The 17,223-nt window shown below is 34.3% G+C and overlaps 2 protein-coding genes across 5 annotated transcripts in view; one reads left to right on the top strand and one right to left on the bottom strand.

The window, feature by feature from the left end:
- The first annotated feature begins 599 nt into the window (after nt 1-599).
- On the top strand, nt 600-6,097 carry LOC123893864 (YTH domain-containing protein ECT4-like). Of its 2 annotated transcripts, XM_045943681.1 has the most exons (9): nt 600-1,134; nt 1,292-1,362; nt 1,526-1,697; nt 1,966-2,045; nt 2,895-3,338; nt 3,543-4,073; nt 4,219-4,431; nt 4,532-4,687; nt 5,435-6,097. In XM_045943681.1, exons 1-9 carry the CDS (start codon nt 1,113-1,115, stop codon nt 5,528-5,530), a joined length of 1,785 nt encoding a protein of 594 aa, XP_045799637.1. In that variant the 5' UTR covers nt 600-1,112; the 3' UTR covers nt 5,531-6,097. The 2 variants fall into 2 exon arrangements, with proteins under 2 accessions (XP_045799637.1, XP_045799638.1); XM_045943682.1 differs by lacking the exons at nt 600-1,134; nt 1,292-1,362 and having other exon boundaries at nt 1,556-1,697; nt 1,955-2,045.
- Nucleotides 6,098-10,069: 3,972 nt separating this feature from the next.
- Nucleotides 10,070-17,223, bottom strand: part of LOC123893865 (nuclear-pore anchor) — a 32,880-nt gene continuing 25,726 nt past the window's right edge. For 2 of the 3 annotated variants that reach the window (XM_045943684.1, XM_045943685.1), the window contains exons 35-48: nt 16,366-16,521; nt 16,222-16,275; nt 15,227-15,340; nt 15,050-15,127; nt 14,742-14,891; nt 14,563-14,634; nt 14,064-14,219; nt 13,920-13,973; nt 13,744-13,831; nt 13,596-13,663; nt 13,368-13,496; nt 12,623-12,727; nt 11,758-11,932; nt 10,070-11,638 (exon numbers count right to left, since the gene is read on the bottom strand). In XM_045943684.1, coding sequence (XP_045799640.1) covers nt 10,308-11,638; nt 11,758-11,932; nt 12,623-12,727; nt 13,368-13,496; nt 13,596-13,663; nt 13,744-13,831; nt 13,920-13,973; nt 14,064-14,219; nt 14,563-14,634; nt 14,742-14,891; nt 15,050-15,127; nt 15,227-15,340; nt 16,222-16,275; nt 16,366-16,521 — 2,730 coding nt within the window. In that variant the 3' untranslated portion in view covers nt 10,070-10,307. Of the gene's footprint in view, nt 11,639-11,757; nt 11,933-12,622; nt 12,728-13,367; nt 13,497-13,595; nt 13,664-13,743; nt 13,832-13,919; nt 14,220-14,562; nt 14,635-14,741; nt 14,892-15,049; nt 15,128-15,226; nt 15,341-16,221; nt 16,276-16,365; nt 16,522-17,223 lie in introns of all 3 variants that reach the window. The other variant, XM_045943683.1, reaches the window with a different exon arrangement.

A 17,223-nucleotide genomic window follows, 5' to 3' on the forward strand; every position in this document is an offset into this window, starting at 1 on the left:
ATTCCAAAGCAATATTAATTTTAAATCAATTGTTATCTAATCCTTAAGCAAATCCTAATAAATCAAATATAAATTATAAAAAAAATTAAAATACAAATTAGTTATAATAATTTAAATTTAAATTATAGTAATAAAAGTAAAAATACTAAATAATAGTATTAAATTCTCAACTTTAAATTTAATTTTGTTATCATGAATTTTGTTCTGATCTTCATTCAAAAACACGTCAGTATGCCGTGTAAACACTATCATTAAAATTTTATTTTTGGTATATCGTGTGAACGCTATTATTATTATATTATTTTATTTTTATATACTTCGTGACTACGCAATTATAAATATAGATTATTATTTATTTTTAATATGACTTTTTTACAATATTTTCAAAAAGATTTAAAATTATCATAAATGTAGCAATTATAAGCTTTTTGAATTGAATTTTACGCGGTTAGTTTCTGATGCAACATACCTAAAATTACAAATTAAGAAATCTCAAAAAGGAAAAAGTGAAAGCTGTAAAAAGTAAAAACTTTTTGAATTTTAATCTAATAATTAATTTTTTAATATAAATATAAAAAGATATTGACGTGGAACTTTCTAGACCGTCCCTTTTTCCTATTTTATAACAAAAAGATACCATTTTTCCTTTCTTCTTCTTCTTCTCTCCCATTCATTCATCAGCATCTCTTTATATAGACTCTCTGTTCAAAACAAAACAATATCTTCAAAAAACCAAAAACAAGATTATCTTTTTAAGGATATCCTCACCGTGTTTCTCGCCCTTATTATTTGTTTTTTCTTCATTTTTACACCAAATTCCATTTTTTTAGTGATTTTTTTCTTCGCAACCCACAATTCTAGTGACAAAAATAATTCATACCCAGATTTTCTTTTTCTTAAATATCTTCTGGGGTTTATTGTTTTTTCTTTTTTGTTTTTTTAAACCTTTCAAAATTTCATTTTTTCACCTTCTCAGTTGAAGAGACAAAAAAAAAAAACTTAATTTATAGTTTTAATTTTTTTTTTAACCTTTGGGTTTCTTAGTTAAGGGGTTTTAAGATTTTTTGTTGAAGTTGTATTCTGAGAGCCTTTGGATTATAGGTGTTACTTCTATGGCTGATGAATCGAAAAAAGGTATTCCATTTCTTCTAATTAGTTTTTATGGTTTTTGTGAGTTTAGATTCATAATTTCTTTCATTTTGATTATTTATGATTTATATATTGTGATTATTTATTTATTTTTGATAAAAATGAGATTTTTACTGTGTTGAAAATTTTCTGCTTTTTACAGCTGCAGATGAAATGAATAAGAAGAAGCTTCATGGTGATTCTTCAACTGCTGAGAATAACAATTCCAACATGGTAATTGCCATATCTTATTTCTATTGCATGTGATTCCAATTTCAATTTTTACATTTTTTTTTTTGTTGTTTTTGTTGAAGTTAACTGTTTCATTAGTTATGCATATGAGATATGAAGAATCTTATGTTTTTGTTTTCTTATTGGATTTGTATGTTATGATTAGGTTCCTTCAAAGGGTGGTGGAAGTTCACCACCATCTGAAGCAAGATCATGTGTATCATCATTAGGAGATGCTTCTGGAAGTTTCAAAGAAGGGGATGTGGATCATGAATACCAATTCACAGATCAGAATGTTCCTTATGCTGCTGGTAGTTATTATGGATACTACTATCCAGGTTAGTTTCCGATGGTCGAAGACCCTCCTTCCCTCGCCATTCATCATTGTTGTCAATTGCAGATCGCGGATAATAGTAGTTTGTTCTAATTCGGCTACGCTACAGCATCGCTATAGCTGCTATTTGACAACAGTATTGTAGAGCAATAGAGAATTGTTCAGATTCCGCTGCGCTATAGCGTCAATATAGCTGCTATTTGACAACATTGTTTTTCATTTAAATTGATTGTATATTTATGATTTCATTTCTTACGGTAGAATGATCACAGGTTATGGTGGTTTCTATGGAGAGCCAGAAAATCAAGGATATTATGTTGGTGCTGCTGATGCTGTGGATTTTCAGTATCCTGTAAGTTTCATGAGCTGGTTTATGGTTTTTTTGTCTTGATGATTCTGTTATTATGGTTCAGTCTTTCTATGTGGTTGACTTGTTGCATGTCTGAATCTGATTCAGTTATTTTTCATATGATGAGTGTGATTATAGTTTAGTCTTCCTATTCAGTTTTGTTTGTCATGATGATTGTGTGATTTTCGATATAGATACTTGAATCTGATAATTTGCATTGCATTAGGCAAGTTAGAAGAATCATATTCCATCATTTCATGTTTGAGAAATATGCATGCGTCTCCACGAATCATATTCTTAAGGCATATATCCTAAGGAAGTGTTGAATAGAAAAGAAAACTGTAATGATGATGTATGATGTCTTTTTAGCACATTTTGGATTCTATAACAGATTTGGGATTGCTTGGTTTTGGCTTGAAAATAACTAGTTAATGAAATTCTTCATTCATATTGTATCACTACTAACCCACTTTGGTTGGCCTAGTGGTGTTGGCTTGGGACTTTGGAGTGTGTTCCTCTCAAGGTCTCAGGTTCGATTCCCTCTGGTGCCAATTTCGGCGGGCTAATCCATAAAGAGAAAAAAACATTGGCTTTAAATGGGCCCCCCACAAGTGGACGGTGGGATTGGTCCCCTCGAATTAGTCGGTCCTTGGGCCGGATACCGAGTTTTAAAAAAAAAATTGTATCACTACTTTTTACCTGATATTATCTATGAAATCCGGTTAGATTCAAAGAAAATGTGGCTAGTAAAGAAGATTTCTTGAAATAATAACAATTCACTATGCAACTCTTTAATATGTTGTACAATTTATTTATGTAAATATCTTCTTTTTTTTTGTTGGTTTTATTTAGGTCATGCAAGCAGATAATGGATCTTATGTCTATCTCATGCCAGGATATCAGACTGGCTACTCTTCATACATTCCTGTGAATACACCTGGCGTCGATGGCCAGTATCAATTCTACCCTCCCGGTTCCGTCTATCAACAACCAATTGGATCCCCCGGCTATTTTCCAGCTTCTTTACCTTATGCTGAGTTATTTCCATCAACATACTCATGGGATTCATCTCTAACAACACAAGATGTATCACATGGGAATCGTTACAATGAATTCGCTGGTAAACCAAGCAGTAGATCTAATTTTTCTTCCCAGACTCATACCGGTAGTGGTGTGACGTCAAAGTCTGTGCCCTCATCTACTGTGAGCAACTCATCAGATGCGAAGGGTTCCTCACCATTATTAGATGTCTCATCAATTCATGTTAAGCGTAATCAGCCAAAACAAGCAAACAAGGTAACCTAGCTTCTGCAGTCTTTCGCCTTGTGTTTACTTTCCTTTGTTTATGTTTAAGTGTCGCTTTTGTAAAAAAAAATTGTTCCTATATATTTATCGTTTACAAAAGTTTAATGCAACGTTAACGATTATTTTGTCAATACTATTTATCGCACTTATTATCCAAGATTAGATTATTCTAATGAGCTTGTGGTGTTTCTTCAGGCATCCATATCTGGTCCAGTTCTCCATTCAGATACAATGGCAAAAGGTTCTTTGCCTGTCGCAAAGTTTTCTGCATACAATCAAGCAAAGAGTGGATTTCCCCATCAAAACAACTTGCATTATGCAAAAGCAAATACAAAGGGATGGGTTAGTACTGAAAAGCTGAAACTGAGAAGCAAGGTTAATGATCCGCTTAATGAGCAGAATCATGGTCCTAGAACAGCTAATGTGAAAGGTGAAGTAAATTCTGGAGCTAATTCTGCACGAACGGTGGCGGTCGATAAGAGTGGAAATGGTGACAGCAAAGTCAGGACAGATCAGTATAACCTTCCTGATTTTCCAACCACATATGATCATGCACTTTTCTTTGTCATCAAATCGTACAGCGAAGACGATGTCCACAAGAGCATCAAGTACAATGTATGGGCCAGTACTCCTAATGGGAATAAGAGGCTTGACAATGCGTTTCAGGATGCACAAAATCGAATGGAATCGAATGGAAGCAAGTGCCCTGTATTTCTTTTCTTCTCGGTATGCTATCAAATTTGAGTTAAATTTCGATTCTATTTCAAGAACTACATATCGCTCGCATCCGTGTTTTACTTTTGCTCATTTATTTATCTTCGAAAACCACAAATTCCTCACATCAATGCTTTTGGTAATTGTTTGTTTTCAGGTCAATGCTAGCGGTCAATTTTGTGGAGTAGCCGAGATGATCGGCCGAGTGGATTTCAACAAGAGTATGGATTTCTGGCAGCAAGATAAATGGAACGGATATTTCCCTGTCAAATGGCACATTATAAAGGACATTCCAAATCCTCAGCTACGGCATATTATACTCGAGAATAATGATCACAAGCCTGTAACAAACAGTAGAGACACACAAGAGGTTCGCATTTTTCACATTCTATTTAAGCAATAGTTTACCGAAAATTTCGTATTAATTTCTTCTGTATGCTCACTGTTGTCTTGAAATTTCCACTTTCCAGGTACATTTTCCGCAAGGTATTGAAATGCTGAACATTTTCAAGAACTATGTATCAAAAACATCGATACTGGAGGATTTTGATTTTTACGAAGGCCGTCAAAAAGTCATGCAGGAGAAGAAAATAAGACAACCTATGATGCATCATACCAATACACAGGTTTGATTTTACTCTTGTACCTTATTCTTATTCCAAAGTTCTTACTTCTTAGTAATGACAGCACACATTGATACCTATAAATCTTTTTTTGACATTATTGATCCATGGGTGCATGTGATTGTGGGACCACTTTGGCATAATTGTGTTTGGAGAAGGAATTGGAATTCTTTTAAAATATTTGATAAATGCTTAGTTGACAAATTATTCTAAACTTGATACCCTTTTTGGAATAATTTGGAGTTGAGAAATCTCATAAAGTAATAGATCTTTGTACATACATTGGAGCATGTTCTCTTATTTCTGACTTTAGTATTTCTCAATTTATTAATTTTAGTGTATTCTCAATTATTTATTTTAGTTTTGTGTCCAATAATTTTTTGAGTGGTCTAAGGCCCACCTTTTTAATTGTTACAATTATATCCTTCTCATCATTTATTTAAAACTCCCAATGCATCTCCATTAAACTCAAATTCTTTTATTTTTTATGAGAAAATAGAATATGCACTACCAGTGTAAAATAGTTTTACATTAACATCCAATGAGCATCTTGTATTCCGCCAAATCACAGAGTTATTTTGAAAGTAGTTATATGACATGATAGAATGATGATTTCTTATTATTGGATGACCGTGTAAGATTATTTTACATCATCATGGCATGCACATTAAACTCTTATTATATGCAATCATATTCCTTTGGGATGCTTTGATATCTTTGCTTATTATTTACACATAATTTTGTTTGCAGCATATAGATGACTTAACAAGTGCACTTGGATCAGTAGACATATCAACTGTAAAGAACATGGAGGACCCTAAATTGGCTGAGAAAGTGAATGACTGAAGAGAATGAAATCCTATGCTATTCGTGTGGACCTCACCATATCATCATGCATGCTGGTGCTATTCCTGAGCTATGAAGTAAGAGATCATGAATTTCAAGTCTGAAGTTCCAAAAAAAAAAAAAAAATCTTGCTGATGCTTTAAAAGGAAGAAAAATAATCTCATGAGAAAATGATAGTTGGTTTCAAAATTTTACAAAAAATACAAAGATGAAGTTTTAATGTTGGAAGGACAAGGTTATTGCTGTTACAAGGAAACATTTAGTTTTTAATTTTGTTTTGTTTTGTTTCTTTCTTTTTTTAGGGCACATAAAAGGTTTAGTTTGGTTCCTTGTTCTTGCTATTTTCTTTTCTTTACTTTTTTATTTTAAATTTTCCTTGTAGTTTTAGAATTTAAGAGTATAACAAATGCCTTGATTAGGACAGGTTGCCAGTAATATGTTGAAAATGATAGGTTGTCCAATGGATGATAGAGAAATTATTGGAATTGGAAAGTTTCTAACCAATCATAATTTGAGGCATATGTTATTTGTGGCATTAAAGACTGTATTATTATTATATGATGAAAATCAGTGGTCCATAGTAGGGGGCTCATTCACATCCAAACAGATCAAGATTAAAAAAAAGATATAAACGCAACAGATTTAACTATACATAAAACATCATAATTTTAAATATTCATCCAAAATTATTATCCAGAAACCACAAAATAAAATAATTATTCAGAAATTAATACAAATAACATCCTACTGAGTATCTGCATCCTTTGAAAAATGTAAGTGATGGTCTCCTTCTCAATCTCCTGCAAAACTACGTAAGGATGATAATCATGTGGTATGTTCCCATTAACCATCACTTCCTGTGTGATTTCACGGATGTGGCGCAGTGAAGCCACCAAATCAAATGTCCTCTCACCCTCAATTGGTTCCTCTTATGACCCAATAGCATCCAACTCCGTTGGCCTAGGCGGGCGGGTGGCAATGCAATGATATAAAGTGGTCATGTAATCTGTCGCAGTTAGCCATTGATACAGAGCAGGTTTGCCTAGCATGTTAGGAGTCAGGACCCAATCCAAGTATTGGGTGTACTGATGCTGAATTTGTTGTGGAGTGGTGGTGGGCGTAGAGCGATGTGTATGCTGTGGAATGGTTTGGACATAATCAAACTTGTGTAGGACCCTCTCATAACACATTAGACATCAGTTTACATCGTGTGGCAGCATCTGATCCATGGCCTTCATAATGGATTTCATGTTAGTATGTCCTTTTCTCATCATACTCATCATCCGCTTCCCTGCCGATGTCGATTGAAGTGGTGGTAGAACTAACACTACATAAAATTGTAATTAAATTAAATTACAATGATATATAATATTTTAACAAATAATTAATTTTTTTTTGAAGAAGCTAAATTAGTCCGCCTAAATTGACACCAAAGAGAATTGAACCTCAGACTTCAAAAGAAGCACACTCCCCCGTCTCAAGCCAATACCAATGCACCAATATAAGTGGGTTAATAATTTAAAAATATTGAATATGATTACCTTAAGCAATGTCAAATACTCTGCAAAATACTTGCACATTGGGACAATGGCATTGGTCAGCTCCCGATACATGAATGTCAGTGCAGCAGGACCTCACACGTAGGTGTCATCCAAAGGTCTCGGAAGTACTTCAGGAAGGTGACATCAACATAGTTTTTGGCTTTGTTGGAGAAGATGGCGGTGTCAACCGTTCGCTTGATTAACGTGTGCAAGTATACACAATTAATTTGCAGCAAGTAATAAGATAGAGTATCGTACATACATGGATTGTTTAAGGGAACTTCATTTCAATTTTCATCCAATTAATTCTTAGCTTATTAGTAGAAAGGTAACAAAATATCATTTACGGCCCGTTTGGTGCGCAGGATAGCATATGAACAGGATATGATAAAATGCTGGATAAGGATATGATAGGATAGCGATATGTATTTATCCTATCTTGTGTTTGGTGCACATTTGATATGAACATGATAAGATATATATTATATTTAAATGACAAAACTATCCTAACTATCATTAAAAAAAATACTCCTAAGAAACAAAAAAAAAAAAAAAAAAAAATCAGATTTTGGAACACTGCACAAACACAATTTCTTTTATTCAATATGCCAAATAAATAGGAACAAGACGAGTACAATTTATTCATGATGATTTGAACAACTTAATTTTTTTTAATCAACAGAAGAACAAAATAGGAATTGAAAAACAAAATTAACAAAATTAGGGGGAAATTAGGGCTTAGAAGCACATCAATTCTTAATAGAAGCAAACCGATCCATTGTGATTACAAACAAATAAATCTTGAATTGATACATGAAAGAAGGTGGAGTTGGGAGAAAAGTGGTTGTTGCAAATCAATTGTGGATTATTGTTACAAGTTCGAGTCAGAGAAAAAGGTAAAGAAGGGTTAGGAGAGAAAGAGGATGTGTTCATAGGGTTAGGAGAGAAAGAGGATATGTGAGAATGAACGAGAGTGAAATTGAAAAAAAAAAATAGGACGATGCAGTTTGCAGAGGTGGGAGTCGAAGAAGGTGTTTTGTGGAATAGAAAAATAAGCCGCGTGAAATTTATGCTATCAGATTGGTAACCCAGCTAAAAATAAGGATTAAAATAACAAAGGTTTGATAGAATAGGATTAGTAGTAGGTTTAATTTATCCTTTTCTTTTGGTGCACCAAACAAGAGATTCAAATATGATAGGATAGTGTTATCATATCCTGTCTCCATATCCCGCGCATCAAACGGGTCCTTAAAGATTTTAACAACAAAGAAATAACAATTAATTAAAATAGGGTTTTGGTGACAATAGTTGGAAAGTGTTGGAATAATGATTCATTTAACTAGGTTCAATGTTTGTGTGTGATTAGTGTTGTCATGGCTATCGTGAGCAATGCTTGCCTTATGGGGTATGTGTACAACGTTAGATAATAAAATGGGGATAACGTGGTTCCTATGTCTATGTCACGCTTAATTCATTTTAGTTCATAAATTCTTGCATGTATTCTCACTATGGCCTTGAGGCTTATGTCTAAGTCCTTGCATGTATTCATTAAATCAATTTATTATTATATGTCTCTTAACAATAAACTTTGTCTAATCCTAAGTTGATCATTCTGAGAATCAAACATACAACAATATAACAAATTAACTAAAAAGCATAACAACACACATCACATGAAATAATTCAAGCTTTAATGCCTCCCACTCTTCATAAATCTTGTCCCCCGGATTTATGTAGCACTCAAACTTTAACGCCCTCTCTTTTCTCGCAACCTCTTCATCAATTGCTGACCACAATAAACATAAACATCATAATCATCACTACAAAACCAGAAGATTCGCCTTGACATGTTACTCCATTATCTTCCACTTTTCAACCGCAGAAAAGACAAAACAATGATACACAAAGCAATTAGGAAATTAGATTAAGAAAGGTTCCGATATACTTATGCTTCAATATATATCTCTAAAATAGAACATTCCATATTTAGAGAAAAATAGAAAGTGTTTACACAAAGAGTTTAATTGATATGCATCGACGGTGTAAAATAGTTTTGCACAATCGTCCAATAAACAACCATTATTTTGCCATGTCATATAAAAAAAGTGGGGTGGAGTCGGGTGATGTGACGGAAAACATGGTTGGTATTGATTGACAGTGTAAATTTATTTTACACCGTCGGTCTATATCAATTAAATCCTTACACAAAAGTGTTGGTAGTCAGGAGAAGCATGAATCATGGCGCTGGATCAAATGGAGAGAAACAATATAGAAGGAAGTACCATGAATATAGCAGTTATTAATTAAAATTGTAATATAATGTGTGAAAATTGTGGGTTTTTTAATTGGTTATCTGTGTAAACTTCCATTACACGAACTGTTTACCATCTTTAAACTCAAATTTATTTATTTCAACAATGATTTTTGAAAAAAGTTTATACGCAAACATAATTGAAACATCTAATTTACCAAAAAAAAAATAATAATTAAAACATATAAATGATTATAAAAAAATCTCAAAAAGGTCCGCAAAATATTCATTTATTTTTCCTGTGCGTACATCTTAGGGTCCGTTTAGATTAACTTATTTTTGAGCTTATTCAAACAACTTATGCTAATAAAAATACAATTTTCTCTAGTGAGAACTTATAAAATAGCATAAAACCTAATTTATATTGCATAAGTTGTTTGCATAAGAACCCACTTGGGGTTGGTCGAGTGGTGTTGGCTTGGGCCCTTGGAGCATGCTCCTCTCAAGGTCTCATGTTCGATTCCTACTGGTGCCAATTTCGGTGGGCTAAGTCCATACAGAGCAAAAAAAACTCTGGCTCTAAATGGGGCCCCCACAAGTGGGCGGTGGGATTGGTCCCCTTGGATTAGTCGGTCCTAAGGCCGGATACCAAGTTTTCAAAAAAAAAAAAAAAGTTGTTTGCATAAGCTGAAAAACAAGCTAATCCAAACGGACCTTTAATATGGAATGCCATGAAAATACTATTCCTGGAAACCAAACATGTAAATTACTAAATCAGAAACCGATCTCAATTCAACATTAAGGTGTCAGGTCACAGTATAATGAACACAAAGTAGAAAGCGGAAACAAGTTCACAAAATTGTATTTACATAATAATAACTGTTTGCCCATTTACACCTACTCATAAGTAAACTGTTTTACCAGACGAGAGGAAGTCTACAAGTACTACTGCGTCATTAAAATTCAATTACTGATGGCATTGCATTTATGCATCACTAGATGGTGGTCTTCGTCCACGACCTCTTTGAAGCCGGCCACGGGGAGCTCTTCCACGACCTCTTCCTGCAGTGGTAAACACACTAGTTCCAGCTTGCCCTGCTTGTCTTAATTGAGCCATCTGTCGGGCTCGCTCGTGTATATTAATGGTAGTTGATGACATATCACTAATTGGTGATGATGGCTTTACCTCTTCTGTTTTAGAGGGGACACTGGTGGTCCCTTGCTTTGAAACAGGTAATTTAGAGGGACTGCTTTCTCCAACGCTACTCTGCAAATTACTCTCACTCACAACAGGTGCAGCCTCAGCTACTGGATCACTCTCAACTGCAATTGGTTCGTTATCAACTAATTTATCAGAACCATCAGCAGCATCCTCAACCAAGTCACCTTCATCATTCTTATCATCACTTGAAACCTCGGGCGAATTAATCTCACCGGCCTCTAAAGCATCATCATCACCCCTAGCAGGGGAAGGTTCAGGGGTTGCCTCCCGAGATTCTTGGTTTTCATCATCACAGCCACCCTCAGGATCTCCGGCTTCTTGCAACAACTCTCCCTCTTCTGTCTCACTATTCAGAGGCAATGTTGATTGTTGGTTGTCTATCTCAGTATGATCCCTCTGCATCTCATCAGATACCATTTTTGTCTCTGCAGGTTGATCCAGGTTCTCTTCTGAAATTCCAGTCTTGTCAGCTTGTAATTCATCTTGACTAGTGCCATCCAAGTGTGGTGGATCTTTAGAATCTTCATCCTTCCCAACATCTGTCTCATCATCATTTTGAGCCTCACTGACTTCCTCATTTTGGCCTTGTGGCAACTCACCACTTTCAAATGATTCTTCAGCAACTGGCTGACTGCTAGTAAATTCTGGGGTTGTAGAAGGTTGTTCTTCGCCACTCTTTTCTGGAGATTCAGATCCTTTAGGCTTCTTTAACAAAGGTGCTATTACATCAGAGCTCTTCTCACCAGGTGCAACAGATTCTTTGCGTAATTCGGATGTTGAGATAGGTGCAAGACGTTTCCGAGCCGCTGGTTGAGATGATGAAGCAAAATCGCTTTGGGTTTCTGTGTCAATAGATGGTCCAGGCTTGTTGCCCCCAAGTACTTCAACATCAGACATTTCAGTGTCACCTTGTGGCTCATCTGGCTTTACTAGTCGTGGCCTGACCAATCTCCTACCAATTTTACGAGTTTCCACACTAGATTTTGTAGGTCCAGGTCTTTTCTCACTATCTCCAGTGGCCTTAAGTGGCAAACTGCTTGTTACAGGGGCTGCCAAGGGTAATATGTTTGGGACATGAGTATGGACCAGAGAACCTGCCATAATGCGGTTATTCTATAAGTATAAGGACAACAAAACCATTATGCCATATTATTGAAAACTGCATTCTTTTTTGTTTCATTATTGAAAACTGCCATATTAACGATAAAGTAACCTGTAGCAGTTGCTGAACTATCTGGAACTGTTGATGCATCTCCAAGAGTCGCACGGCCACCAAACTCAACAAATACTGCATGAGCTTCCTTTTCAAAATTTTCAACAGCGGAGATATAAGGAGCAGAGATGTCATCAACAATGGATCCCGAAAGAAGTTGAGCAACATTGGTTCCCTAAGAAATAGAAAAGAAAACAAAAGAATAGCGAAAGAAAAAAAAAATTCATTAAAAATTATTGACCAATAAAAATATATAAATCTTAAAGAAACGTTTTGGTCCCATAAAAAAAGTGGTTTTTACTTGACCAAAAAAAAAAGGTTTTTAGGTTTAATTGTTTGCTTTTCTATTTTGTATTTTAAATTTCATCATTATTTTAAAAATCCAACTCCGCCTGGCAGCATGGCGCCACATCACCATACAATCAGAAACAATCTCCCCCCACCCTCCATTGAACTGGTTATTAACATTGGATAATTTTTCAGGTGTCCAATTTCCATTTTTCTTTGGTTTGGTTGCAGAAAAAAAATGCATTCCAGAAAACAATTTCTATTGTTGAAAAATCACTCCCCCTGCCCTCCACTGAACTGGTTAACGTGTAATTCTTCAGTTAGCTAGCATGAAAGTAGCACGTGGAAATGTAAAAGGGGTGGAGGTCATTTTCAGGTTACTGGAGACAGGTAGGATGCAGGTATGTAAATAAGGTGAAGAACAAGTAAGCAGGGACAGTCAAAAGTTATTCAAGCATAAATATAGTAGCATACAGTCAAGAAACATAAAATAATCAGAAATAATTCCAGCAAGCCATTGCATGTCCATCCCTCGGAATTAGTTCAGTTGAACAATATTTTTTTTATAAATCATTACCTCAGGAATATTGCCAACAATAATCTTAAGCTTTTCGACTTCATCAGACAACCGCTTTAGAGCCTCCTTATGCCTCTCAAGTTCATTAAGAAACTGTTTTTTCTCCTGAAAGTAAATAAACCAATAAGGTTGATAGAACTGGACAAAAAGTAAAGAAAACAAAATAAGATGGTCTCCTCAACTGTAAAGAATAAGATAATTATCAGTATTAATGGGGGAACTGGATACGTAACAAAATTAACCTTCTAATTATTAACAATAACAAAATTAAAATTTTCTGTAAGATACCAGAGCGGACCAGAATTACAAGTTAACCAGTTCATAATTTCAAGGCAAACTAACGAGATCCCTCTTATGTCACTCACGGTCATTTAAATAATTCTTTAATCACCTATCTCACTCTATGGGGCCTTGGATTGAGATTGTTGTGCTTTTGATAATATAAAAGGTATTTCCTCTCTCATCTAACATATCAACTCTAAAAACAACTCATCACGTTACCCCAATAAAGTTTGATTATTATTGAAATATCAACTTGATACAAAACAATCAATATTAATCCCTATTTATAGGGTGACGCAAACTCAAACCTAAATAAATAGAAAAATCAGGAAACATAATAATAATACCAACAACAACTAATATAAAAAATACAGTAGTTAAGCATCGAATTTGTATAAGAAATAAGAAGAAAAAAAAAGAAGCAGAAGACAAGCCAAAGGTAATATGGTGAGGCGGGAAATACATGCTCAACAATGTTGTAAGAGTCCATTATAGCCTTTTCACTTTTCAGTCGTTTATTTTTCTCCAGGGATTTGTCTTCCTTCTCTTTAGTTAATTCAGCTTTAACTTTCTCCACATATTTTTCCAGCATCTAGCCAACAGAAAATTGAATCACGTACAACAAAAATAAAAAGTTGAATCGGTTGTCTTCCTTCACCCTAAAAACAGGGAAACAATCCAAACCACTAACCTGTATTCTGGTGTCCTTTTCATGATTCATTCCTTGTTCGCCAGTTGTATCACTTGTTGATCTTTTCACTAATATACAGCATCCTACTTTAAAAATACATTCCACCAAAAAATAGTAAAAAGGTACAAAATCCAGAATGGACAGTTACCTTGTTTAATCTCATCTAATTGTCTAGAAAGTTGCTGATTCTCTTTTACTAGGTCTTCCTTTTCCCTTGACAACACATCAATCCTTTTCTGTGAGTATGAAAAAGAAAACAAAGGATGAGAACAAATGTGAAACCAAAAATATCAACAAAACTGTCCTATAATTTAATATATTCACCTTCAAATGGGCCTGCATTTTCCTATTCTTTTCCGCATCCTGTTTTAGGGTAGCCTGTTCAAACAACCATGTAACAGCATAAGTTTTTAAACAAAACAAACTTTTTCCTAAACATTTAAATTTAAGACAGAATATGTCAAAGACCTCAATTTTCGGAAACTCATTAATTCTCTTCTCTTTCTCCAAAAGCTCCAATTTGCAGTTTGAAAGGTTTTGCTCTAGACGTGACATAGATTCATGTTTTTTTGATAGAATTTTACCAGTGTCCTCAATCTGAGCATCCCTATCTCTTAGTTTATCCTGACCAAGAAAATGAAGATATTTCTTCAAATAGAGTATAAATAAATTGAAAACGTGTGTGTATTTGTGTGTATCTTGCTAATTGCATATATAGATCCAGAACCATCTATTCATTTTGTTTGACTTACAAACATGTTGAACATTTTAAAGAGTTAAATCATATTCAACACGGCAACTAGAATAATCCAACAGTAAAAAGAAAGGCAACACAACAAAGTTTGCATAATGATAATAAGAACAAAGAATTCAAGAACAAATTTTGAAATATATAGGGACCAATATACAAATTTAGAAAAATGAAAGGGATCAGTTTGAGAGTTAAAGCCATTTTTACTATAACAACCTGCAAATCTCTTACAAGTTTCTTCACTCGATCATAATCCTCCACGTCAACATTTTTACTCCTTTCAAGCAACTTAAGATGATACAACAGACAAAATAAATTAGAAATAGCAGTGAAGGTAGAGTTAAAAAGAATAAAAGTGTATACTCAATAAATTTCTTGTGTTTCAAAAGCAATACCTCAGAAACCTTGTGATTGAGATGTTCCTTTTCAATTTTTAGTGTTTCGATCTCTTTTTTATGACCTTCCAGCTCAATTTCCCTATCCCTTATAAGATTCTCTAGATTGTCTTTCTCGGCTCTTGCCTTTTCTGCTAGTTCACGCAATTTCTAACAAAAAAATCAACAAATAGTTTATAAGCAACAGGGGAACCGTGTGATACTGAGATGAGGTATTTATAGCTAGGTTATGAACAGCATTTCTATGAACTTCTTGAAATAACAACAGAATCAGCAGATCAAAATGGAAGTAAAATATCTATCTATACCTGGCATTCCTCAAAATTGTGCTTATTTTCTTCCCTGAGCTGCATATTACTCTCACGAAGCAAGTTTATTTCCCTGACCTGCAAATGATTTTTGCCAGGTAAAGATCATTGTCTTATACTATAATCAATAAGCATATATAATGAATAAATTTAGTTTCTGAAAATAGAGACATCAACCTGAAGCTGTAATGATTTGAATTCTTCTTCAGTGAACATAAATGATCTTGATTTTACACGCTGAGCTTCTAGAGATGCATTTGCAGATTCGGCTGCCTTCAAAGCACCCTCAAGCTACAGAGAAGTGATATATTGTTTAACATCTTCATAAGAAAGTAAGAGAAGAGATAGGAATGACTCCCCTAAGTTTGATGTGTAAAAAAATTTATTTCTATGTTTTGGTCTTCCATTGATTTATCAGATATTAATTGGTTAAATATGATATATCTTGATGGGTCCTGAAATATCCATATTGTGATCAATGGATGTTGGAAATCACATAGTGAATGTGCTTGAATAGTGTAGCCTATAGTTGAAAGAATCCATGATGGGTGGAACCATTCAACTCTTCATGAAAGGGTATGGTTTGATACCTTATGACTATTCATAAAAGAATTGCTAGAACCATTGTAACCCTTCATGAAAGGGTAGGTCCATTCCCCACTTTCTCTATAAATATATGTCTTGGAACATATGGACAATTGACTGAAATGACTTGAACGATTCCAATAACATTGTAACACATAACTCGTGTGAGAGATGTCATTGTATGCCTACCCATTGAGGGTACAGAAAGAAGGGGAGGAAGATCCTATCCTATAATCATTGGCGAGAGATACTACAAGGCATCAAAGCAATCTAAAGATCCTATCCTATAATCATCGATGAGAGATACTACAAGGCATCAAAGCAATCTAAAGATCCTATTCTATAATCATTGACGAGAGATACTACAAGGCATCAAAGCAATCTAAAGATCCTTTTCTCTTATCTTTATTTATGGTGTCCTAAATTCATGCAACTAGATCCAGGCTAATTGATCATGACATGATATACTATGTTTATGATTTCCGCAATTGTCATGATATGCTATATATGACATTAGAATACTTTCATTTATTTCATACATGATGTGCATAAGAAATATAATGAAACAGCATGTGTACAAATATTACCTGTGACTGTAATCGCAGCTTTTCCTGTTTTAACAACGAAACCTCTGTTTCTGCCTGTGATAGAAGAAAAATAGTATTCACAAACCCAAAAAATAACATACAACTGAAAGAAAGAGAGAATATCATAAACACAAGGGTATTTACAATTTCTTTTGAACGGCGGAGATAAATGACAACATTTTGAAGGCCAGCATCAGCAAATGTATCACTACTACTTCCAGGTGAAATACCAGTAGCATTACGCTCCTTCTCAGCCCATTGAATATGTAATGCCTCAAGTTGGCTATGTAGGATTTTATTCTGAAAATAAGTTGATGTAATTCATTGTGTAAATAAGATGGTGGCAACCAACATAGTACAAGAATGCATGTCTGATGACTATGGAATTCCATGTATTAATATAAATTACATATCATCGATGGGGACTCCCTACACGGCTTACGAGTAACATATTTATACTTAGTTCACCTAAACATGTGTGTTTCATCCAATTGGGCAAAGCGGAAATAGGATGTGATTATTGACAAGGAAATAAGAGGATACATAGACATTAGTGACTAAATTGCGTGACTAAAACAACTGCTACTTCCCTTGATAGCAAACCTATCACTCAAGTTCATGTAATAAACATACATGCCACACAATATGTAATTAATCACAATCTTATTGTAACACTTCAAAAGCAGTTACAGAGATTATTAGTTGGAACACTAATTCAGATTTATCAATATTCAATACATTATATATTAACCCAATCCATAAACATCGCATATCACACAAATCCATTGTTCCATAACAAGGACAAAAAACCACCACCTTCGTAACTAAAAATCAAATTATCAACAAGCATATCCTCTCACCAAATCATTGAGCAGTCCTTGAATCGTTTACCCAAACACATTCACACACAAATACACAAGGTTTGTCCATATTTTTTATTTATGCTAGCTTGAGAAATGAGTATGACTAGGTTAGTTATGGTAAGATTATCTGATGTATATT

The sequence above is a fragment of the Trifolium pratense genome, linkage group LG7, assembly GCF_020283565.1.
Source record: "Trifolium pratense cultivar HEN17-A07 linkage group LG7, ARS_RC_1.1, whole genome shotgun sequence".
Classification (NCBI taxonomy): Eukaryota; Viridiplantae; Streptophyta; class Magnoliopsida; order Fabales; family Fabaceae; genus Trifolium; species Trifolium pratense.